At 46.8% G+C, this 24304-nt stretch overlaps 6 protein-coding genes across 6 annotated transcripts; 4 read left to right on the forward strand and 2 right to left on the reverse strand.

Moving 5' to 3' along the window:
- Nucleotides 1-1051: 1051 nt before the first annotated feature.
- Pdw03_7741 (D-lactate dehydrogenase) lies at nt 1052-2362 on the forward strand (the record flags this gene model as incomplete). The annotated part of the gene is made up of 1 exon (XM_014677408.1): nt 1052-2362. One exon carries the CDS (start codon nt 1052-1054, stop codon nt 2360-2362), a length of 1311 nt encoding a protein of 436 aa, XP_014532894.1.
- A 578-nt stretch (nt 2363-2940) lies between these two features.
- Nucleotides 2941-4794, forward strand: Pdw03_7742 (Clr5 domain; the record flags this gene model as incomplete). Its single annotated transcript, XM_014677409.1, has 2 exons — nt 2941-3056; nt 3117-4794. The coding sequence occupies 2 exons, from the start codon at nt 2941-2943 to the stop codon at nt 4792-4794; spliced, it is 1794 nt and encodes a 597-aa protein (XP_014532895.1).
- Nucleotides 4795-5172: 378 nt separating this feature from the next.
- On the reverse strand, nt 5173-7983 carry Pdw03_7743 (WD40/YVTN repeat-like-containing domain; the record flags this gene model as incomplete). Its single annotated transcript, XM_014677410.2, has 3 exons — nt 5173-6848; nt 6905-7629; nt 7688-7983. 3 exons carry the CDS (start codon nt 7981-7983, stop codon nt 5173-5175), a joined length of 2697 nt encoding a protein of 898 aa, XP_014532896.2.
- Nucleotides 7984-8328: 345 nt separating this feature from the next.
- Nucleotides 8329-8717, forward strand: Pdw03_7744 (DNA-directed RNA polymerases I, II, and III subunit RPABC5; the record flags this gene model as incomplete). Its single annotated transcript, XM_014677411.1, has 4 exons — nt 8329-8364; nt 8422-8480; nt 8536-8622; nt 8675-8717. The coding sequence occupies 4 exons, from the start codon at nt 8329-8331 to the stop codon at nt 8715-8717; spliced, it is 225 nt and encodes a 74-aa protein (XP_014532897.1).
- Nucleotides 8718-10242: 1525 nt separating this feature from the next.
- On the forward strand, nt 10243-12503 carry Pdw03_7745 (Glycine--tRNA ligase; the record flags this gene model as incomplete). Its single annotated transcript, XM_014677412.2, has 7 exons — nt 10243-10325; nt 10374-10557; nt 10608-10709; nt 10763-10867; nt 10928-11072; nt 11141-11152; nt 11212-12503. The coding sequence occupies 7 exons, from the start codon at nt 10243-10245 to the stop codon at nt 12501-12503; spliced, it is 1923 nt and encodes a 640-aa protein (XP_014532898.2).
- Nucleotides 12504-21507: 9004 nt separating this feature from the next.
- Pdw03_7746 (putative RNA-directed DNA polymerase from transposon X-element) lies at nt 21508-23172 on the reverse strand (the record flags this gene model as incomplete). Its single annotated transcript, XM_066101756.1, has 2 exons — nt 21508-22066; nt 22340-23172. 2 exons carry the CDS (start codon nt 23170-23172, stop codon nt 21508-21510), a joined length of 1392 nt encoding a protein of 463 aa, XP_065956839.1.
- Between the last annotated feature and the right edge of the window lie 1132 nt (nt 23173-24304).

Consider the following 24304-nt stretch of genomic DNA (forward strand, 5'->3'; position numbering starts at 1 on the left):
TGGCTTGCAGGTCTTGGCATTTCCTTGGCATGAGTGCGTATAGATACGCATACATACATCGATGTATGTATACGTAAATTTATTTGAGGGACAAGAACACCCAGTCGGCCGCTTATGCAGCCTTGTGATTGGTAGTCAGTTGAGATGTCTTTTTTTTCTCCCTAGAAAGGTTTCCTCTCATTGGTGGTGTAGCTAGAAGGATACTCACTTCTTCTAACGCAAGAGTCGGCCGCTCATACGGCCTTGTGATGCCTTTGCAGTTGGTCTTTTTAGATGTCTCTCTAGATATATGTGAAGGTGATAGAAAGAGCATAGTTACTTTGTGTAAGAGACTTCTCTACAATTTCCAACCTTCGATTCGAGAATATCTTATCATAGGGAACATTGCAAAGACGGGTGGGTGGATTACGGAGCACAGGGGGAAATAAATTAAAATAAGATGAGACTACTCCGTATATGAACTACACAAACTAATCAAGCTGAACGAACTAATTTAAATTGAAATAAACTAATAAAACTAGACAGACTAGACAGACTAGAAGAAACAGAAGGAATTGGAAGATCCAATAATAGGAGAAAGGGGATAATATAAGGGGGGGATAAATTAGGAGAGGGGAAAGAAATAGGAGAGACAAGTCAAAGCCGCATGCGGTCTCGATCCCGTCTCCGGCTTCACCGCCGTCTCCTTTTTCTTGAATTATATCTATTCTATTCCCTCTCTTCTACCTACAGGCTTAATTCCTTTCTATCTCTTTCTTCTACTCTTCTACTCTCTCCCACTGACCACTGACCACAAATGTCAGATCCTTTATCCCTCCCGCCATAAGCGCTTATCTTAGTCTTCCATTTCCCCGCTGATGTGCTGATGCGCCACTCTTGATTACTAGAACTTGGGATCTCTTACCATATCTTTCCTCGCTTTCCCACTCATCCTCGGTCTTGAATTCTAAACACTCAAACTCTGGTCCTCATTCAGCTGGTGTTGACAATCATGCATCACACAGTTCGTTACTAAAAAAAAAAAAGCTGTGACTTCAAAGAGGTTGCGACCATGGCACGCGCTGACGATTCATACTCCCGTGAGTCGGCCTTTCCCGTCATGAAAAACCGACTGGCGGGGGAGTCTGGATCGCTCCAGCGTCCTAAAAAGACGAGACCAGGCATTGAAACTGGACGGGCTGCCTCATATCACACTCTTCCGTCTCGAGATCTGAACAACTCCCAAGATCAGTTCTCCTTTTCCGATATTGCCGCCTACTCGCATTCTTCTATCAAACTCAAAAAGCGCAGCTCTATGGCTTCAAGCATGGCCATACCTGATACCATACCGGGTGAACAGCAATGGAACTCAGAACAGGAGTTGATGAATGCTTCTGAACACAATATATCCTCTGAAGCTCTCGACTCTCGCTCTTACAAAAACAAATCCATGAAATCTAAGATCCATATCAAGCCCATTCTGCGGAAAATCTCCCGGGATGGTGCACCTTCGACCTCAATCGATCTGTCCCGATCGTCCACTGACCAAGAGGGGTTGGGCATTTATATGAACTTCGAGCGGGAGCACCCGCGCAGCGAGTCCCTCGCAGGTGTTCCTTACAAGAGAACACCTTCCGGTCTTCACAATAGATCTACCAGTGGGACATCTCAGTTCTCAAATGGCTCAGGCTCGGCTACGAGCAAGCCCGGATCACAGTACGTGCATCCCATGAGACAGACGCCTCGAGCGTACACTCCACCATTAGGCCAGTCCTATGAGGAGTCGAGCCATGATAGTGAAGAATTGGATGAAAACCTCGACTCGGAACCTGCGTCTATCCAAGAAGCCCGTACTTCTTCAGGCCCGGCTCTACCCCGGCTGTCATTGCAGATCCAAGATGATTCTTTCACCCGTCTCCCCGGAATTTCACAAACCAATGTGACCAGTCGACCGTCCTTTGGGTACTCGCGGGAGACCGATAGTACTGCATCTCCGATGTCTAGAACGTCTCTCGACTTTGTTTTCCGATCCCGAACCCGAACTAGCACCGATCCGATCTCCCGTGCCGCTACGGTTCAGGCTGCCCGTCAGGCATTTGAGGAAAAAGAGGCTGCTAAAAATCGTCGGCTTGAAAAACAACAGATCAAAGCCGAAGAGAGGGGCTCCCGACGTCTTTTGAAACGACACACGTCGGAAGATCCTGAGTCTCCTGTGCAGTCCAGAGAGGAGATCTCTGAGAAGCCCCAGAGATTCATCGTACATGGGAGCGAAGAACCGTCGGCCTCGTGGAAATCCCAATCCAAAAGCACATGGGTTCTCTTCATGACCTGGCTTCGAACTCGAGTGTTCAAACTGCGACGAAAGATCAAGAAACTTAACTGATTCTGACATATTTCGTCCCTTTTTCATATGTTTTCCCTTTGTTTCACCGCTTTTCTTTGTTTTGTTCCAAGTTCATTCTTCCAATGAGCGAGCGGTTGATTGTTCTTCTGGTGTATGACCTAGGAGTTTTTTTTCCACCTTCATGGGGATATCGCTCAATATGAGCAGGATACACGGCGTCTTGATTGCTGTCTTTGCAACGCATGCGTTTGCCATCTCTAGGCAATCGCAGGTCGAGTGTCCTAGAGATAGGGACATAGTATTTCTGAGGGCATGTTTTTATGCATGGGAAACGAGAAATGTGGGATATGATTCCCCAATGTTGCCCGACCAAATTATGAAATGAAATTCATACCATTATTCATTTGTTTGTAACTGTAACCATCTAATGTTGTTTAGGGTCTATGGATATCATAGTAGTCACGTGATCAAGCTGCGCTGTCCGCGTCGTCCCCAATTTCCCGCAAAGACTACGGCGCACAGTAGCGACAACAACCGCCTGATAAGCTCCACATCTTCCAGCTCTATCTATTTCTTTCAAAAGACGCACCTCCAAGGAGGGAAGCGTCTCCTTTATCATGGTGTACGATTGGTCTGGCAAGCGGGATATCTGCTTCCAGATGTACATTCAGGAAAAGAAGGCGTTGGAGGAGATCATGGACTACATGCGAACGGCCTGTCAATTTGCGCCAAGGTAAGTTTATCAACTTGCTTTTATCCATTGAACGCCAATTGATTTTTGTCACTTATCTAGCAAACGTGCCTTTCAAACCCAGTTCAAACGATGGGGCTTTCCGTCAAAACAAAATCCAGCGCACAAGAATATCGAGCTCGTCGCCCGAGTCAAGCAGCTTTGGGAACGGAACACAAGCCAGCGGGATATGCTTCGCATCTTGAATGATGAAGGCTTTGAGATTAAAGAGAGGGAATTAATGAGAGTGCGCGCAAAGAATCGCTGGCTGCTGCGAGTCCCCAACGGAATGAAGTCGCAGTCAAATATCGAGGAACAAGTTATTCCACCGGAGGATGAGGGCCTACTCGCCTTGCAACAGGAGGTATACAAGGTCGAAAGCGCACTCGATGATCCGCATTCTCTCCATACACAACCCGATGCTGAACGCCCAACCACCGATTCCCCTGCTCTTTCACCGGAGGTCATCGCAAAACGCCAAGAGCGACTTGACCGTCTAAAGACTGAAAGTGCAGAGCGTTGGGCATCGCGAAAACGTCGTCGTCGAACTCGAGGATGGGCCGGGCTGCCAGCTGATCCTCCGGGGCCTCCACGCTTTCCGTCGGAGACAACGATTGATGAGAGCAAGCAGTATCTCAACTTAGACAACACTATGTACCGCCAGATCAGAGACCATTTTCAGCGGATTTGTGAAGAAGCGGGCTTCATCAAGAAAACCGCAGCTGGTCCTGAGAGATGGCAAGCTGCAAAAGACAAATTGATCCAAGAATCCCCACACCTCCAACATGTGTTTAATACAGATCCTACTCAACGCGATGCAAAGGCTCTTGCCCTCGATGTTGTATGCACCGATGTCACGAAACGAATGCGGACTCTAGAGAGACGTATGACAATCGCAGAGGCGAAGAATGCCCTGGGGATCAACCCGGAAGAAAGTCGGCAGATCCGAAATGCGTTCTACGACACTTTGAAGGTGGATCATTTCACAAGCAAGTTAGAGGCCGGCGATGAACACTGGAGAGAGCTCAAAGAGCGATGGATTGCAAACTCGGAGCTGCTTCAGCAGATACTCGCGCCTGGGCCAGCTGACCCAGATCACGGCAACAAACTAAAGGCTCTGGAAGTACTCTGCCGGGATGTCATGAAGAGACTTCGAGACGACCAGACTAAGCGAGATCCGGCACGTAAGAGATCCTCGGCACGTGCCGAGTCTCGGAACCGAACACCTACAACCTCCTCTATGGGCAGCATGCTAGGCAACGAGATCAGCAATGGCATTAGTACTTTGGCCTCTCAGGCGCTGGCCAGTGCACCAATTACGGCTACTGAGATTGGCGAAATGCAAATTGACCCTTCACTACTCCAGGCTGCGAATGACCCATCCTTCTCAGCCAATCCACACCACGGCGCAGGCAATGGCTTTGAATATGTGGATCCCATGCTCAGCTCCACACTCCTACATACCCCCGTATGGCTCCAGGTCGGTTCGAAAGACCAGTCGCAAGAAACAACCCAAAAACCCTGGCTCGAAAAGCTACCCACACGAACCGTGGAAGAGCTTCGGCAATTGATCGGCGCCAGGTATCCCTATTCAATTATTACCCGAATCGAGGGCATTGACAGGGATGAGGAAGGGAATAATATTCCATTCTCAATCGATGATGATCACGAATTGGATGCATACTTGACCCATGTCCACGGAAGGAAAGCGTTGCTTGAATTCACCTTGGGGCAGATCTGAGAACTACCTGCCCTGGTGGCATGCGTAGATTCGGTTTTGCTAAACAGCGTTATTACCCCCATTTAAGGATATCAAATGGAAATTTACTTTAAGGAACAAGCTAAATAAGAGAGACAATGTTCTTTCTTCCTTGGGTGGTTGGGGATCCATCAATCTCGTAGATTCAAGGACGCATTGTAGTACAAGATGGTCGACACCACCATGAATTGAATAGTAAAAATGGATCATGAAGTTATGAGCGGTACCTAAGGTGGCCATATACATATACTGCATTTTTCGCCGTCCACAGTTCCAATATTTAAAAACAAAAAATCCCTGTCAACCGCTACACCTGTGCACCGAATAAGAAACCGCCAAGGACCACAACCATCAACTTAGTTAAGAGCCGAGTGTTTGGACCACGTTCCTGAAAAGGACCCCAACAGCTGGCAAGGAGAATGATGGAGTCTCACCAAACACACTAGCTAGTCCCTTTGTTTGAGCAGAAAAGTCCTCCACGTCGTCAGATTGAGCGAGGAGCCTCTCCGGTCCGCGGTTGAAGAGAGTTGCCAGTCCATTGTCAATTTGGCCGGTCACATCACGGGACTGATTGTTGTGGCTCTTCTGTGAAGCCTTGCCCAGACAGCCAAGACGCTGCACAGTTGCTGCAGAATCAACGACGATGTAATCACCAGAATAAGCATCAGAGAGCAGTGCAACCGGGGAGGTATGCAGGGTTTCCTGGAAGACTACCTCGAACGATGGGACGTCATAGATCTTGATTTGGAATCGGACCTTACGTCGTTTCTTGTGTGACGAACTCGTAACAATTGCCAATGAATTCGTTCTGGCATTCACGGCAATAAGCTGTGAGGTCCCGGCAGGCGAATCCACAGACTCTGACGACTGGATAGTCTTGACAATATCGTCGACTGTGTCCCAGACAGCTACCGAGTGAGTAGAAGCGACGATCAGATGGCTTCCCAGGAAACTTGTTGAGCAGGGGTTTCCAAGAAAAACACCGGTGCGTCGGTAGTGCACAGAGCAGTTGTGTGCATCAATCAGCAGAACAAGACCGTCATTTGCAGCCGATGTCGACGGCAGACAGACGGCCAGCACTGAGCCATCTTCGGAGAAAATCATACAAGCCGCATCCAGAGGAGAATTTTCGGTGGAATTGAGACATCCCTTAAGGTCAACAGTACCACGACACTTCCACGTGTTCAGATGCTGATCTGTTTGATCTTTGGCTTTCAGCCCACTTCGACATTTCGCAGTTGGACACCAGAAGCGGAGAATAGAGTCAGCACCTAGTGTTGCAAACTCGTGGGCACCGGGCCGAGAAGCTAGACCAAGTACAGCTGAGTGATGATTCTTGGAGAAATGAGGACCGTCAACACGAGTGACCAGTTCCCATGTATCAGAGGAAGCGTCCCACTTCCAGAACTTCAAAAAGACCTCCGGACGAAGGGTGGCGGTGGATTTAGCATTCACAGAGCGATCTAGGGCTTCCACATCTTGAGGATGAGGGGCCCAGGTATCAACCGTGGCTAACCACTTTGCATCATGCACAATATCCAAGTGCTTAACATCGGGTGCGACGATTTGAGACCCTTCAGGGCCGACGCTCAAAGTTGTCGCATTGGTTCGCGCAAGGGCTTGGCGGGAGATATTGGTGTTGACGCGGATATCATATGTCTGAAGCACAGCCGCATTTGCAGGCTGAGAGCCATACTGGTTTTGAGTAAGCTGGTGGGATGCTGGGACGGCCACAATCAATCGCTCTGGTTGCTGCGGGTGCAATTTCGCCACAACGGATCCCTTTGAGGATTCCACAGAGCCTGACATATCTGGGCACAACTGCAATCCTGTGATGGTAGTGAGAGGTTGCAATTCTCTCGTCGACAAGATCATGACTGAGTTATCGGCCAGTTTAACCACATATGAGCTGCCACTGGTAGAGACGACGATGTTGCAGATAGGGGAGGAAAGATGGGGAAGGAATTGCTTCCGGCCAGTGTCCAGTTGCCAGAGAACCATGACTGACTCCTGGCCACCCGAAATAATGTAGTTTCCTGATAAGATGTAAGCAAACTCTCTCTCGGAAACATGTGTATGTAAGTAGACATACCGTCTTTAGACCAACGCACGGTGTTCACAGAGCCGCGGTGCCAATGCAACTTCCTGGGCGAAGACCTTTTATCGCTGAAATCCTTGTCGAGGAGACCATTCAAGACATTTTGGTAAATCAGGATAGAACCGCCGCTTTCTCCTACCGCCAGATCGATGGATTCCGAGCCTTGGATCTGGATGTCAAAGCAAGTAGCATTGACAGGAAGGGTTACCTCGCGCCAGGCATACTGGGCGGTTTCAAGGGTTTCAAGCTCTGCGCTAGTAGTAGCACCCACAAAAAGATGCTTACCATCACTGGCGATGATCACTCGGCCGTCAGGAGTTACCTTGATACTATTGATCTTCTGGCTGGTCTCTAGGGCGGTGGTGGTGCCTTGGATCTTTTTGTCCCCCAGTGTGTTGATCGAAATATGTCGTTTTCCATCTTTTTGTGAGATTATGGAAAATGAAACGGCAGCTGTGCATCCTTCTTTTCCCACAGAGGCTAGGCTTGTTGAAAACGTTGTGCAGGTGGTCTCCCAGCGTGCGATGCGCTTTCCGGAACTCCAATTCCATTTGCTAGTAGAGCCCGAAGACGTGAAGATGTAGAGGCTTTCCTGGTCCTCGGGGCAGATACTGAATCCAATGATCTGTTGGCCAGACTCCATTTGCAATGTGCGTGACAGGCGAGAGGTTGAGGTTGCGAATACTTGAACGGCCGTGTCAAGTCCCACCAGGAGATGTCTGGGATAGAAAAAGGTCAGAATGCGTCTCACTATTGTTCTACAGAAAGAGTCCTCACGTGTCATTGTGGGTTAGAATTGGATCCAGGTTGTTGTAACGACCGCCAACAGGACGTGAGAAAGACCACGGTGCGAGGCTTTTTTGCTTTGTCTCAGCATCTTGTATCTGCACAACGTCATTGGAACCCTCCTTCACACCGTCGGTTGGCTCGACTGTCTGAAAACTTTGGTTTTCGTAGACTCCGGAGACTCTGCGCCTTTTGGACCGCTCTTCATTTAACCGGGCTGACTTCTCAGAGGCCGCATCGCTAAGCCGGGATCGTTTTTGCTGTCGTGCTGACTGATTGGCCGCCATTTTTGCGGGTGAAACAAAATTGAGAAAGAGAAAGAAAGGAAAGATATAAGTGTAAGTTGGTGCGGCTCACACAATCGCAGTTCTTGCAAATTGGGGCACAGTTGTAGAGACTTAAGTGCAAAGACTTGGGTATGGGGATATCCATGGTCTACTTTTTTTTCCCAAGGTAAAGTCAAAGCGGGGATATTTGGCAGAAAATTACAGTCCTCCTGATTGGGTTAGATCGACCTTCGATATTCGCGGGAAAAAAAAAGTCTGGCTCAAAGCGACATCATTCACATCTAATCGACCTTTTTTATTCAATTCTCTCATTCTCAAAGTCATCTCCTCAGTCGAGTCGCCAAAATGATTATCCCCGTCCGTTGTTTCTCTTGTGGCAAGGTAAGCAGCTGTTTTTGAGTCTGTGATGTATAATCTTTGCTAAACCCCCGAATGTAGGTTGTCGGTGACCTCTGGGAGCGCTACCTGCAGCTTTTGGATGACGGTGTTCCAGATGGGTATAGCAGTCTCCAGTCTATCGCATCCGTCTGTGGCTAATAAACAATTTCACAGTGACGCTATGGACCAGCTTGGCTGCAGACGGTACTGCTGCCGGCGAATGATCATGACCCACGTTGATCTGATCGAGAAACTTCTCCGGTATGTCTCTTGTTATTTTGGGATCTCATTTACCGTTGCTCATTTTTTACAGCTACAATTCTGCCGAGAAAGATCGCTCCAAGGCTCAAGTATAGGCCAATCAATTTCTCACGCTAGTCAACCTGTCATCGACTCAAGCCGAAGCTTTCCTGTCGAGAACCACACAAACCCCTATTTCCCCCTACCACCAGTTCAGGCCGACTTTTTACGTTCTGTCGGCCAGAAGACATTGGGAGCATACTGAAGTTTGCAAAAGAAGAGACACCATCATCTTAAGCTTAATAATCAGGTCAATGGTTTTTGCTTGGTCTCTATATTCAAGTGCTGCCAGGTTTGGATTTCTCTGGGGGCAGTGAAATGGTTTGAGATGCGACGGGTGACCCAGGCACCAATGAAGATGGGACGAAGTTCCTCACCGGTGTTTCTTCTGGTATTTGCATTAAGGGCGGCGTTGCACTCTACACATATGGCGTCAAAGGAGGTATCTGCGTTCTGATTATTATCATCTTCAATGGATTTTAGAGCTCGACGGCTTGCAGTCTGACTCACCAACAGTGTAAAAGCAGCCATTGTAACCCAACCCTACCCTGACTTTGCTCAACCGCTACTGCTTTGTTCTTTGTCCCTTTAAAAATCCTTGAGCTGTTGTGGCCAGTTTCTCTCATACATCATGGCCCTCTGTCGGTTCGAAGTATAGTCGTTGCTGTCAGACTTGCAGAGTGAATCAATTCTCCAGCAGACTCAGACATTGGGGTCATTGTTATGTTCATGGTAATGACCAGGTTGTTTGTTACCTGAAACATAAAGATGTACACCATATAGACAAGGTAGACTAGTACTCCGCACGAATTATTCATAGAATGAATTATCCCTAGCAGTTTTGCCCGATACAAACGGGCATGTTCCCCGCTTGGGCGCGTCCGATATGACCATAATAGCCGGAGACCCATTTTAGATCTGCAGCATACCTAGCATGAATTAATCTTCTGTTTAATGGGCATGCACTGTAGGTTTCTACTGAGTTGGGTAGATCTTGTCGCAAACCAAAGGCATCTAAACAGTTTCTAGATTCTTGAATTTAGATACTCGCAAGTTCGTAATTTCGTAATTTCGTAAATTCTTACCCGAGGGCTCAAATAGGCGCCGTGATGAGCATGCATCTTGACCTCCATTGGCCAGTCATTTCGAGGGGAGCTGCATGGGAACTATACCGCATCCAGGACAAAAGCGCTTCCATCGGTCACAGCCAATCAGATGGCGAAGATGCATGACAATAACAATAAAATCTATGCAATTGCTTCACGGTGCACATTGCTCAAGAGGCCTTTCTTTCTACAATTAACTCTCAGTTCACATATGGAAATAATGTAAATGTGAAATTGGTACTCCAAGTTCAGCGCTATATATAACATATTTCTCCTCTGTCATCCTAACCATCCAAAATATGAAGATGTATTGAAGAAACTAACATCACGTGTAGTATGCGCTAGGTAAGCGATTAGGGACTGGGCTCAGCTCCCTCAAGTGTTGCTCCCCGCCGCCCCCCCCCCCCCATCGTCCTTTTTTTTTTACTCCCTCTTGGTTGAGCTTTGTTTTCTTATATCTCATGCACATTTGGCCATGGCCGCCAGGTCGCCGCCATCTGTCCTACCATACCGCGTCAACTCCACAGCTCCGGCTTACTATTCTTCACGCTCGGCAATGTAAGACAACTACTGGTTTCCCTAAGAGCACCGCTGATGCGTAAACAGGTCTCCTGATGGGATCATCGATGGGAATGAGAGGGCCCACTTCTCCGCTCCCGAGCTGATAAACAGCTTATCGGGGGCCAAGGCCAATGAAGAGGATTGCAATGATTGCGATGATTCCAGCGGAGATGATAGCTCTTTTGAACCTTTCCGTGGATCTGGGGTTGCTCCTCAGTCAGAACTAATAGTATGTTCAGTTTGCGGGCTATGTATTTCAGTTGGGCTCACACTAAATAGATTCAAACCGAATACCAAAATCATGTGGAAAGCAGCACAAGATCGGATGACGATGAACCTCCGCAGTCGGTGATACATGCTCCGCCAGGATTTGGTGATTTTGTAGGAATCCCACTAGGACTGTTGCCGCGTTGGCTAATGATGAGTCTATCTAGGCGCCAATGCAGCCCAGTTACAAGGGCACAGAGGAGTCACAGTCGCGATCAGTCAGTTCTGATGAGCAAACGGATAGAATAAATGTACCTACAAGGCCGAGAAAGGTCATTTCATAATAGTCCTCGCCAGTTCATATATGCCGCTAATGACCTTTATCCATACAGTTCGGCAATAGTCCAAAATCGCCGCCTCTATTGATAACATCCCTCAGCCTCGAAAACGATTGTACCGAGCGAGCGACACCACGTGCACAAACAAGACATGAGTTTGAAATACTTGAGAGACGCAATCGTTCAAGTAGCTTACAAGGTACTATAGCTGATTTCTTTCAAGTCATGCTTTGATTCATGATAGCCCTTGCTGACCCTTTTCCAAAGATATCCCCGAAGGTATAACCATGAACGCAAATGCACTTTAAGTCTAGCAAATGTGACTAATTTAAATCCAGGACTAATCAGCAAAGAGGCCGAAATCAATGCCCTAGGAGCGGCTCTCAACGAATGCTGGACACTATGCAACACGCTAGCCAATCTTAGTTATATCCATCGAGAACGTCTACTCAAGTCCCACAATAATGATATGCAAGAGGATGCATGGCGGTCATGTTGGAGACTTTGCCAGAAGCTCTATGACACACGAGACGACGACTACGCATTACAAATCCATCCGACTCTTGATCTCTGTCGAGATTTTTGTCAGGCGCTGTTTGAAGCCCGTATTCGCGACACCGACCTATCTGACTCGGTCTTACGTGTGAGTTTTGAATTAAATACCCATCTTTACAACACTCACGATCGGAACCTTCCCGATGCCTTCCGCGAAAGAACCTTGGATTTCTATATTACTTTGTGTCATCGTCTCATGAAGCAGCGCACTCGCATCATGGAGACAGACTCTCTGCTGAGTGCATGTTGGACATTAGCTGAGATGCTGTTCAGCATTCGCCAGAGCAAGAGGGAAGAGAAGCCACTCGATGAAGAGCTGTTGGGATCTGCGGTTCAAGCCTGCTGGGAGCTTTGCGATCTCTTCCGCGAGGGCTGGACCCTCCATTGTTTGCGGAACTCGGATCGGGGAACACCTCGACCGAGTCAAACCACGTTTTCTCAGACATTTCATCAGACTTCACGGCAGTCGGAGCTAGATCTCGGTGATGAACCAATGAGCCAGCTCGGCAACCCCGAGACTCCAACCACCATATTCGAGGACACTGCAACGGCTTCACCCGACGACGCTCTGATTCCAAATATACTGGTATTAGGTTATGGGAACGGGCATACTAAGCCTCATACCAAGTGGTCATCCAATGCATCCAGCATTTCGGAGCAGTCCCGGTCATCCGGTCATACAGTATCCTCAGCCAACACGGTGACCACCATCTCAGAGGATCAAAATCTCACGCGACTAAGGATTCTGATCACCAAGGCTGCCATCAGTAGTGGTTATCAACGGGGCGGGAAGCAGAATCTCTCATCTTTTGTGAAATCGCTTCCCTCGGATGCGTTTGGCTCCGCGGCGTGGCAGACGTCGTTGTTGAAGAACTATAGAAAGGTCGTGGCGTTTGACCCGACATTCAGAAGTGCTGGTCTGCAGGCCCGGGTGGGTGCCATTGATGTCGCGCATGCATGCCAGGCAATGCTGCAAAGCGGCCAGTACTCCTGGCTTCGTGACCTCTACCGGCTCGTCTTTGGATTCCATATTGAAGAAGCAATGGGCCGCAAGGGTGCAACTATCCAAACTTAGCGTCTAGGTCAATCACAACTCGCCATCTTATATACCACTATGGAATATGCTCGGCCCCGTAGAGGATTTAACAAATTCAACCTCGACGTTTGAAGTGGGGAATTAGGGACGTCATCGCGTTCCTGTTGTGTACAGAACTACTAGTGATTAAATTTTTCTTGTTCTTGTTTCGGGATGTTTTGCTAGGGTTTGAGCTTATGTTATGGTCCCTGTCGGGAGGAAAGTTTTTTTTACTTCTTTTAGGGAATAGTCTCTCTTTTTTGATATGGAATAATACTTAGGACGGAGTTAGCTAACCGCCTCTTGGAGGCGGTTAGCGTTGCCGTCGGGCTAGGACTATAGTCCTACCTACCCATTATATTTATTAGTTTCTAGGAATCTGTCTACGAGTTCGGTTTTTTTTTCTTTTAATCCATTGGATTTTAAGTTTTTATCAATTTCTTCTATCAGAATTAGTAAGTAGAGTGGTCCTTCTAGAAGGAGCTAAGTAAAGTCTAGAGGAGAGACTAACTCGCGGTGATAGGTTAGGTTTCGGCCTATTAGAGATTCTTAGTGGTTCTAGATGTGACGATCTGGGAGGATTTCTGCCGGAAGTTTCCGTCTTGACGAGGTTTGTATTGTTTGATTGTTGGATCGTGACAGGACCCCATTAAGGTTCCTGTCTCACAGGTTTCTTTCTTTCTTTCTTTCTTCTTCTTTCTCTGTACTTAGTATTCTCGTTGAAATGCACTCCTTTGTTTAAAGAACTGGCTGGTAACACTAGAGGGGGGCTTTCTAACGCTACTAGTAGACTGCGACATCGCCCATGGACGGTCGGGTGGGCACTGCCCACGGGCCTTATGTAAGCGGGAATGGGCCCTATGGATACGCCTATGGACGGGCCCTACCCTCAGGGCCTATAGGCCTTGGGCGTCGTAGGCGCCCGTGGGCCTTTTTAGTAAGTAGAATTTCTTAACCTCGTGATGTATATTATTTATGCATTTTTTTCTCTATATTTTCAAGTAATTCAATCATTTTGCTTCGATTCGCTCAGCAAATATACAATACAATCAATTTCTTAATTACTAACCGGCCCCTGAATTTTTTTTTCAAAAAATACGGACCCTCGCAAGCGAGGGTCTGCCACCCATTTGCAATACACCACCCAAATGCAAGTTTTTTTTCACATTTTTCTCTTTTACTTTGATCGTCAACCACACCACCAAGAATGCCTAAAACCAATAAAGACAGAGAAACAGCTTCAGCTTGCTCTCGATTCTCTATCTGAGCAGACAAAGCCCAATATCACGAAAACTGCGCGAGAATTCGCGGTTCCTATGCACCGACTACGCCGGCGATGGAAAGGTGGAAAATCCCCTTTTCAACGAGCACCTAATGGTAGGAAGCTCAATCCTGAATAAGAGCAGGCTTTATGTGATTATATTGATTACTTTGACACGGTCGGAGTATCGATAAACCGACGCCAAATTGCAATTGCTGCCGATTCAATTCTTGAGAATGACCATACCGATCCCACTACGCCTGCTCCATAAATTGGTGCCCACTGGCTATCACGTTTCCTGAAAAGACACACTGAGTACTATGTACGACGCCGGCGAGCTCTTGATATCGAAAGAGCTACTGCACTTGATAAATTAGTGGTTGAAAGGTGGTTTGAAGACTACAAGCAAGTGATCACTGAGCATGGGATTTGCCAACAAGATATCTACAATTTCGACGAAACCGGCTTTCAAATTGGTGTTGGACGAGACCAATTTATCATTACAAGGCACCTAAAAAAGAAGCTATTTAACGGCTCAGTTACTAATCGAGAGTCTGTTACAGTTTTGGAGGCTGTTTCAGTAGATGGTTTTGTCTGCCCGCCGCTTATAGTTCTAAGCGCTAGGTAGGTATTACTACGCTGGTTTGACGCTATTGATAGCGATGAGTATCTAGCTATAACCGATACCGGTTATATCAATGATACTTTAGCATATCAATGGATTCAGCTATTCCATAAGTGGACAATTGGCCGTACAATTAGTATAAAAAGGCTTGTTTTATGTGACCGTTTTGGATCACATTTAACACGCCAATTTATACAATTTTGTGAGAAGAATAATATGATATTGTTCTTCTTACTCTCGCATACTAGCTATATACTATAACCTCTCGATGTCGGCGTGTTTAGCGTGTATAAGCACTGGCATAATGAGGCAGTTAAAGCGGCTACAATGACTGGATGCCGCAAATTTTCGAAGGATAAATTCCTATACGCAATTGGCGAAATTAGGCGTAAAACCTTCCGGCCACATATTATTAAGCTTGGGTTTAAATTAGCTGGCCTTTGGCCTATTAATTCCAAGCTTATTACCGATGAATTAGAGTCATCCAATCCATTCGATGATAATTCATCCTAGTCAAATACACCTTCAATTGCCTCCCAAAATACCGAGTTTAGTACGCCAAAAACCGCTGAAAGAATTCGAAGGATTAGCTACCGGCTAAACCAATACGATCCTACCTACCACAAAGCGCTTTAAAGAAGGGCTTGCAAAGCTTGCAAAGGGGGCTGAAGCGCAGGCTATACTAGCTCTCCAGCTACAGCGGGAGTTCGACCAAACACAAGCTATTATGGGGGCACGCCATGCTAGGCATGACACTTCTCGCCGTCATATACCGATCACTGGTATCATCAATTCCACCCAAGTCAAAGAAATGAAGTATAAAGGATACAAATTGAGTGAAAAAGCCCATCAAGACAAAGTGAGGCGGTAGGCTATATAAGTCTCTAATATTAATAGTAAGAAAACCTAATAGAGGACTCCCGATTCTATGTTGATTTCTGGAGACTAAACGCAATTATAAAGAAGGGACTATTACCCCCTACCATTAATTAACGAGGTGTTATAACGAATAAGTAAGGCGAAGATCTATACGAAGCTTAATATCTAGTAAGGCTTCCACCTGATTCGTTTAACACTAGGAGCGGAGGACCTTACTACATTTCGTACGAGATGTAGATCCTTTTAAGTCTAAGGTGACACTATGTAGTTTAACAAACGGACCAGCGACCTTCTAGAGATTTATAAATAATATTCTTCGAGAATGCTTAGACAAGTATACAGTCGCCTTCGTGGATAATATCTTGATCTACAGTGAGAACGTCGAAGACCACCAGCGATAGGTTAGAGAAGTACTCCGTTGTCTATAGAAAGTAGGGTTATAAGTGGCCCTATTAAAATCCGAATTTTCAGTGAAGAAGACTAGGTTCCTTGTATTTATTGTGAGCACCGATAGTATAGCCGTGGATCTTGAGAAGATTCGTGTATTTTAATCATAGACGATACCGACCGCAGTGAAGGGAGTATAGTCATTTTTAGGATTCTACAACTTCTACCGACGATTTATTATGGGATATAGTGCTATTTCGAAACCATTGCATCGACTAACAAGATAAGATATTCCGTTCGAGTGGTCAGAGAATTGTGAAAAGGCATTCCAAACTCTAAAGAAGAAGTTAGTTAGTGCACCGATCTTCCGGCACTACGATCTAGTTCGACAAACCCGAGTTAAGATAGACGTATCTAATAGAGTTCTAGGAGCGGTGCTCTCCCAGTACTTTATATAGGAAGATTTCTGGCACCCAGTGGCCTTCTATTCGAAAACAATGCAATCCGCGGAGCTATATTATGAAGTTCGCGATAAAGAGCTTCTTGCAATTGTTCGTGCTTTATAGGAATAGAGACCTAAACTTAAAGGTCTATCCCAGAAGGATCGTTTGAGATCCTCACTGACCATCAGTCACTTGAGTACTTTATGATAACCCGATAAATGAACCAACGATAGACGAGATAGAATGAGTTCCTATCTTCCTTCCGTTTCGTGATTAAATACCGTCTCGGGAAGAAGAATATTATTACTGATGTCCTATCACGAAAAGAATCTCCTTGTGTAGACAATGGACGATAGTTTGTGATGCTTCCGAAAGACAATCTTGAAGGAGTCTACCTAACTTATCTAGCTCCTATTCACTTAGAAGAAACAGCGACGATTGAGATCGTTAAACGGATAAAAGAAGCTAATTGTTGGAGCTCGGATTTAGATAAATTCCGTTAGATGGCGTAGGATAGAGGCAGTTCCCGATAGACATTATTAGATAGATTGCTTCTTAACGAAGGACGACATGAGGTTCCTAATTAAGGAGACCTTCGTGCCCGACTACTTGATAAGATACACCGTTAGCCGCTAACCGTATATCCTGGTATCGAGAAACTGAGGAAACTAGTATCTATAAGATATCACTCGTATATATAGGTAATAGACGTAAACCGATACATTAATAACTATCTAACCTATAAACGTACGAGGACCTAGAGAGATCGAAAACTGGGATTGTTACGGCCTCTACTAGTTCCTAAAAGACCCTAGTAGCATATCTCGATAGATTTCCGAAGGATAATTATAGCTATAAAACTGTCCTTGTTATAGTTAACTAACCGAGTAAAAGACTAATATCTAACCCTTATTATAAGGATATAAACGTAAAACAAATAACCCGACTGTTTATTGACTATGTTATTCGGATTGCAGGAATTCTAGAGACAATTATCTCCGACTGTAGAGGTTAGTTTATCTCCAAATTCTAGACCGAATTTTATAGGATCCTTACTTAGAATTAAGAGGAAACTATTAACTTTATATCACCCCTAGACGGATAGGTAGAGTGAGATCGTAGATTATTATATAGCCTAGAGGTTGCGGCTATGTATCGAATAGAATTTGGATAACTAGTTAGAAATCCTACTAACAATTAATTTCGCGGCCTCGATTCTTCCATAGGATATAAGGAAGAAATCACCTTTCTTCGTAGAAAGGGGATATAAACCTTTAATAATATTCGATTAGAAGGACCGAGGGATAGTGACTCCTAACGAGTAAGACGCGGTATAAATAAATACTCTCGGAGTTATAAGATATCTAGACTAAAACTATAGAGTAAATCACGAAGTTATAACAGCTATAGATTCGACAAACAAATAAGCACCGATAGGAAGAGGATTTTAGGGTTAGAGACTTGGTGTTTATTACGATAAAGGACTAGCTTTAGGATCGGCTAAGCAGAAACTTTCGCACCTAGCGAGTGGACGATGTAAGATTATCGAGAAGGTTAGAAACTCCTATAGGATAGATCTACCGGAAGCGATTCGAGTACACCCTATCTTCCACCTAAGTAAATTACGAAAGGCAGCTACAATAGAGCCCTTAGAAGGACAGTATGTGGATCCGCCTCCACCAATATAGGTCGGAGAGACAGACGAATAGGAAGTCGAGAAGGTCCTAGACGCTAGGACACATTATTGGAAGCTACAATAAAGAGTGCAATAGGTAGGACATAACCTTGATCTATAGTGGTATCCTGCCAGTGACATAAAGCATACACCGAAAAAAGTACGGGAGTTCTATGTTCAGTAGTACCCTTCGAAACCCGGTCCCCCTATGTGTCTACAGGAGTGGCTTAATGCAGATAAAGAAGATCGAATCCTCGAGGACCACGCTGACGATCTAGGAGGATCTCTGCCGGAAGTTTCCGTCTTGACGAGGTTTGTATTGTTTGATTGTTGGATCGAGATGGGTCCCCACAAAAGATCCTGTCTCGCAGTTTTTTCTCTCTCTTCTTCTTTCTCTCCTTGTACTTAGTATTTTCGTTGAAATTCACTCTTTATTTGAAGAACTGGCTGGTAACAATAGCTAGAGGACTGTGCCAGTAGTGATTCGGGCTATGCCAACAGTGTTTACCTATTTATAATCGTCCTTTACCTTTGATTCTTTTTAGCCGAAAAGACAGTCTTATCGGTCAATGTTGGCTTAATGAAGGTTTAGCTTCGGTTTCTAGAGAATAGCAGTAGGTATTTTCCGAGATTAGCGATCAGTATCGGAACTTATCGCTATACTCTACTATCTACATAACCGTGCCAAGCGCCCAACCACCCATCCTGGGTAGTTGGTGCGCCCCACCAAACGCAAAATTTCCAATTTATTATCACTTTTGTACCTATTTTACACCACACCACGATGTCAGACCGAACTAAAAAAATGGAAATCCAAATCTAGCTTGCAGTCAAAGCCTTCTCCTAGGCTAACAAGCCTAACATCGCCCAACTAGCGCGGGAATTTGACGTACCATACCATCGGCTTAGGGCTAGGATTCATGGCCGTCAGTCCTATACCGACCGTGCCACAATAACCAGATCCCTAAATTCAATTCAAGAAAAGGCGCTCACTAGCTGGGTTCAATCCCTAGATAGTGCGTATACATTACCTACCGCAGAGATGGTTGAAGGTGCTGCAAATGCCATTCTAAAGAAGGCTGGTGAAGATCGGGTTGTCGGCCACAACTGGGCCTATCGCTTTATCACAAGACTACCCCCTGGATTCAACTATATCACCCAACATCTAAAGGAGAAATCGAGGGTTGATAGTGAGGATTACGGTGCCTTGCTTCTTTGGTTTAATAACCTTACCCAGGTTATGAAGCATCACCAATTTCTTCCACACGAGATCTTCGATTGGGATGAAACCGGCTACCGAATTGGCGAAGGTAAAGCACGTAAGGTAATTACCTCGCGTTCAACCAGTTATATTGCTACCGGAGGCCAGTCGGAATCAATTACTGGTATTGAATGTATCTCTGCGGATGGCTGGTTGATGCTACCATGGTTTTTACCTAAGGGTAATACCCACATGGAGGAGTGGTATGAGAATATCACTACTACCGATTTTCGAATTAAGCCTACTACCAATGGCTGGATTGACGATGAAACCGCCCTTCAATGGCTATTCTCCTTTCATTAAGCTACTATTAAGTTAGTAAAGAAGGGTAGTCCAAGGCTTCTTTTAATGGATAACCATGGCTCCCATCTTACATTCGAATTTATCGACTTTTGCACACAAAAAACCATCATCCCACATTTCTTTCTACCCCATACAACACATCTCTGTCAACCGCTTGATGGCCCAGCATTCCAAAGCCTAAAATATCATTTTCGTACGATGAATAATGAGATTGTTATGTGAGGTGGAAGTGCAAGCAAAAAACGGGATTTTTTCCGGATCATTCAATCGGCTAGAGATGAAGCTTTTACCCAAAGAACAGAACAACAAGATCATCATTTAAATCTAGGGGTATCTGGCCCCTAGATCCAGAGGTTATTCTTAAACCTCTACGCCAAAGAGATCTTGAAGCTGCAGGGCCCCCTTAGGATTCTTACGCCATCCCCCCCCCCGATTTAAGAATATATATATCTATCTACCTAGGTATCGACTTTTCCCTGGTCGCTATATTTATTACTGTTAAGCTCAATAACACGAGGAGAGAGGTAGGCTATAGCAATAGTACTGGTTAACTTCTTCTTCGGACATTTATAGGTTATGGTAAACACTGTTGGCACAGCCCGAATCTCTACTAGCACAGTCCTCTAACCGTATTAGGTTTAAACCCCCATGGCAGTCCATTTTCAATACGAGTGCAATTTCATATGGTATCGCCACAGTAAAAAAACACTGGCCCCTAACCACCCCAGCCATATACTACTTCTCTGCTCGGCCCCACATTAATTTAATGCCTTCATAATTATGCTTCAATTTTATCCCTCTAATAAAATCACATAACCTACCTATATAGGGCTAATTAACTAGGGTTAGCCGAGCGTCCCACACAGTGAAAACTCTGAATACCAATTATCGTCAATTAATTTTGATCTCCTATAGTAAAAGCTTCATTTTTGGATGTCAATTAATTTAATTTTACGGCGGAAACGGGGACGGGGACGGGGACACTGAGATCTGTATTAATTTCTGGTTTACATGGTAAAAAATGCATGTTGATTGACGTTTTCATTGGATTAAAATTGGCAAGTAAAAATGGCATAATTAGTATGTGTACAGAGCAGATCAATGTGGCTAATGTGGTTGGGGGCATTGTTTTTTACTGTGGCGATACCATATGAAATTGCACTCGTATTGAAAATGGACTGCCATGGGGGTTTAAACCTAATACGGTTAGAGGACTGTGCTAGTAGAGATTCGGGCTGTGCCAACAGTGTTTACTATAGGTTATATATCCTTACTCCTTATAGTTAAGGCATCGACCTTCTGTTATCAAGGTATCTCGTTTAGAATTCGAGAGTCTACTAGGGTTAGAGCTTTCTTTACGTTTCATATAAGGAGTGTACGTCGGCTTTGTAGTCGTTACTACTCCTACACTACTACTAAAAATAGTAGCAACTTGTATACGGGATGTAGTCTTTGTGATAGAGATATATTACAGTTTCTACTATAAAGTGTAGATATCACTGGAATATCCCTATTATGCGTTAAGAGAGAGGGAGAAACTATCTACAAGATAGGAAATTAAGTACCAGGAGCATATAGTAGTATATAAATATTCACATACTTCTACACCCCCCACGACTAGTACCTTAGTTGTCCTATATAGTGAAACACCCCATTCTCTATAAAAAAAACCAGTTTATACCATGAAATAACCCCCCATTTTTGTATATAAATCGAAAATCAAGGCTATAGGTCGCTTTTATAGGTTATTAGACCCACCTACGTCACCCAGCGCTTAAACATCGTTTTTCCGAGAGGCTTTGTGAGACCGTCGGTAGCTATTTTAGCTATCAGGATTTTGACTAATTTAATATAACCAGCGGCAACCTCCTCGCGAAGGCAGGTAGGTAGGTAGATTTAATTAACGTCCGGCAGGAAGCAAGCTTTCGCTTGCTCCCGCGGCCTCCCATGGGGTATTGGGACGTGCAATGAATGCTATGGTTTCTACTATACAAAGATCCTTCTCCACAGATTGCAGTTCATGCATTCGTAAATGCGAGGGCTGAGTAGCCAGTTGGTGACGACTGTCTCCGACGTGTGAGCCGGCCATCATGGGGGTGAGGGTCCCGGGGGGTCCAGGTGTGTGATTTGCGGGTGCCAAAAGACTTTGTTGAGGAAACAAATGAATGAGTTACCTCGTGCAGACCCGCGAGTAGAAGCTTGTGAGCTCCAGTAGTTCAAAAAACTGCTTGGGGTCTAGGCTGCGAAGGTAGGCGACTGTCTCTATCCTGTCGGTTGGAGGTGTCGGGGGGCGTTTTGGCCAGTGTCGGAAAGACCTCTGGGTTTTGTGGCAGAGAGCGAGGTGCTCTGGTGACTTTCGGCGGCCGCATGAGCAGTCGAGTTTGGCGTCTTCGTGGTTGAACTTGCGGTGGTACCAGTCGAAGTCGCCATGCGACGAGCGGAGGGCAAGCCAGCGGTGGAGCGCTGGTCGTCGGAGTTCGAGTTCCGGCAGTGAATCAATCTCGTAGGTGTCTGACCAGCGTCGGTACCACTGGGAGAGTTTTTGAGAGACCGTGTCCCACCAGCGTAAGCGAGCCTCGTTCCGGAGTTCCCGGAAGATGGATCGGATCCCGCTAATCGTGGGTTCGGCTTCCATCCCTATAGCACTACCGCGTAGCGCGCCTTCACCGGCTAAGGTGTCAGCAGCTTCGTTCCCTTCGATCCCAGTGTGCCCAGGGGCCCATCGGAGACTGATATTGTGCTGTTCCATAGCCCGGTGGCAGGCTAAAAATGCCCATTGCGAGGAGTTAGAGGCATTCCCCCTAATACACCAGATAACGGATGTGCTATCAACACAGAGTCAGATTTTCGACCTAGGCGGAGCTACCGCGATTGCCCGTTCGAGCCCTCGCCAGGCTCCGATTGCTTCAGCGTCGAAAACATGAGAGCGTGAGTTGATAGCGCCAGCGCCAGTGTCGATTTGGGTGCCGTTTACCATAAGTACGAAGCCATAGCCTACGTACTTGATGCCCTCCTGCCACTGCTCGGAGCCATCTGAGAAGACGCAGATATCTGTGGATGGGAGTGATTCCTGCCAGACTTGGAAAGCTTTAGACGCGGTCGCTTTATCTATACCCCCTGTAGGGTCTGTTCTGCAGCCCGGTGAGTAGTGCGGGGGGGAGAGGGTCGGTCTTGGGACTTCCGGGAGAATGCTCCCAAGTCTCTGGATAATTGTCTTTGCCGGTTGGCGGGTGCCGGTGCCGCGGCCTCGGGTGATCATCGGGGGTCGAATCCGACGGACAAGGGTGTGACCTTTGTGGATGGTGTTAAGCCTTAGAGCGAACCGTAGTTTCGCCTCTTCAAGTGTGGCGTATCCAGACGGGATTCCCGCGTCCCTAAAAAGCGAGGAAGTTGGTGTGGTGCGCCAAACAGGGAGGACGCCGCGGATGGCGAGTGCCAGGGTTGACTCGATGACATTGATATGCCAGCCAACACGGGCTCTGACGGTGCCCTTACTAGCCTGTTTTGCGGGCCTATTCCGGCCGCCATACCAGGCCTCAGTTCCGAACGTTAGAGAGGGTATAACACAGGTGATGACTGCTTTGCGAAGTGAGCTCGCGGGCGGGCCGCAGGTCGTGCGGGCCAGATTGCGGATATGTTGGGCGACCGCGCGTGCCTTGCCCGCCCGGGCGAGAATGTGGCTTCTCCATGTGAGCTTCCTATCGAAAAAGACTCCTAGCCAGCGGAGAGTGGGTGCGTATCCTGGTTTCTTGGCCTGAACGGGGTCGATGGTGAGCCGGTCGTTGACTACAATTGAAGGGGACTCGTCCCCTCGATGTCTAGTGATATGGATCATCGGGGGGTTCCGCAGACCACGTTGTACTCAGGGGTGGTTGAGCCTTCGAGCCGGACGCGGGCTTTGCGTCCGGTGAGAAAGCTGTCCACAAGAAGTAGTAGTTCTCGTGGCCAGCCCTGCTCGCCCATGCGCTTGGGAAGTCGTCTCCGGAGGAGGGCATCGAATGCACCCTGGACGTCCATCGTGACTAGGGTGACTTGCTTGTTCTGTGAGAGTGCCATTTCGGCATCGTGGGTGAAGGAGGCGACTAGGTCTGTGGCGGAAAGTTTGGGTAGAGCCCCCGCATGCTGGGGGCTGAGGACGCCGTGGGTGAGGGCAGTCCAGGCAATTCTTTTCGCGACGATTCGTTCTAGTCCCTTAGAGAGACAGGATAGGAGGGCGATCGGTCTCCAGGAGCGCACGGAGGACTTGTCCTTCTTGCCGACCTTGGGTATCATAGCCAACTCCGCGACCTTCCAGGCTAGGGGGATGTGGCAGAGGGCGAGGCATCGGTTAAACAGAGAGAGGACTATGTCTTTGAGGTGTTCCCAGCAGGCTTTGAGTAGGCGCACAGTTATCCTATCTGTGCCAGGCGACGTGCTGGAGACGCCAATTGTGTTAGCCTCAACTTCTTCCATAGTGACAGATTGTAGCCATGGAAGGCTGGAGGTTGTGGTGATAGGGATAGGGTCCGTTGGTAGGTCGTCGTCTGGGCTAAAACGGCCAAGGACTGCGCGGCGTAGGGTCTCCGCCTTTTCCATAGTGTCCTCCACAGGGAGGCCATCGACGAGAAGAGGAGGGGCCTTAAGGTCGGTGCCCAATTTATGCCAGCTGATGATATTGTATAGGTCAGAGTCCGTTTTGATATTGTCAATGCGGTCCCTCCAGTAGGCCCTTTTCGAGGAGCGTACACAGGAGAGAAAAGCTCTTTTAGCGGTGTCAGCCTTCTCTGGATCCGTGTGTCTTACGCCTAGCCACTGTTGGCGCTTGGCTTGGCATTCGGAGGTCCACCACGGGGTGGTGAAGGTATGAGTGCGGTTCAGGGACCCGGCTGTCTTTATAGCGTCCTGGAAAAGTGCTGTGAGAGTCGCCGCGAACTGGTCTAGTTGATCATGGGTCTCGATGCTGCTTGGGTCCGGTAGGGAGCGGATCC

This window comes from Penicillium digitatum, chromosome 3 (genome assembly GCF_016767815.1).
Source record: "Penicillium digitatum chromosome 3, complete sequence".
NCBI classification, from domain to species: Eukaryota; Fungi; Ascomycota; class Eurotiomycetes; order Eurotiales; family Aspergillaceae; genus Penicillium; species Penicillium digitatum.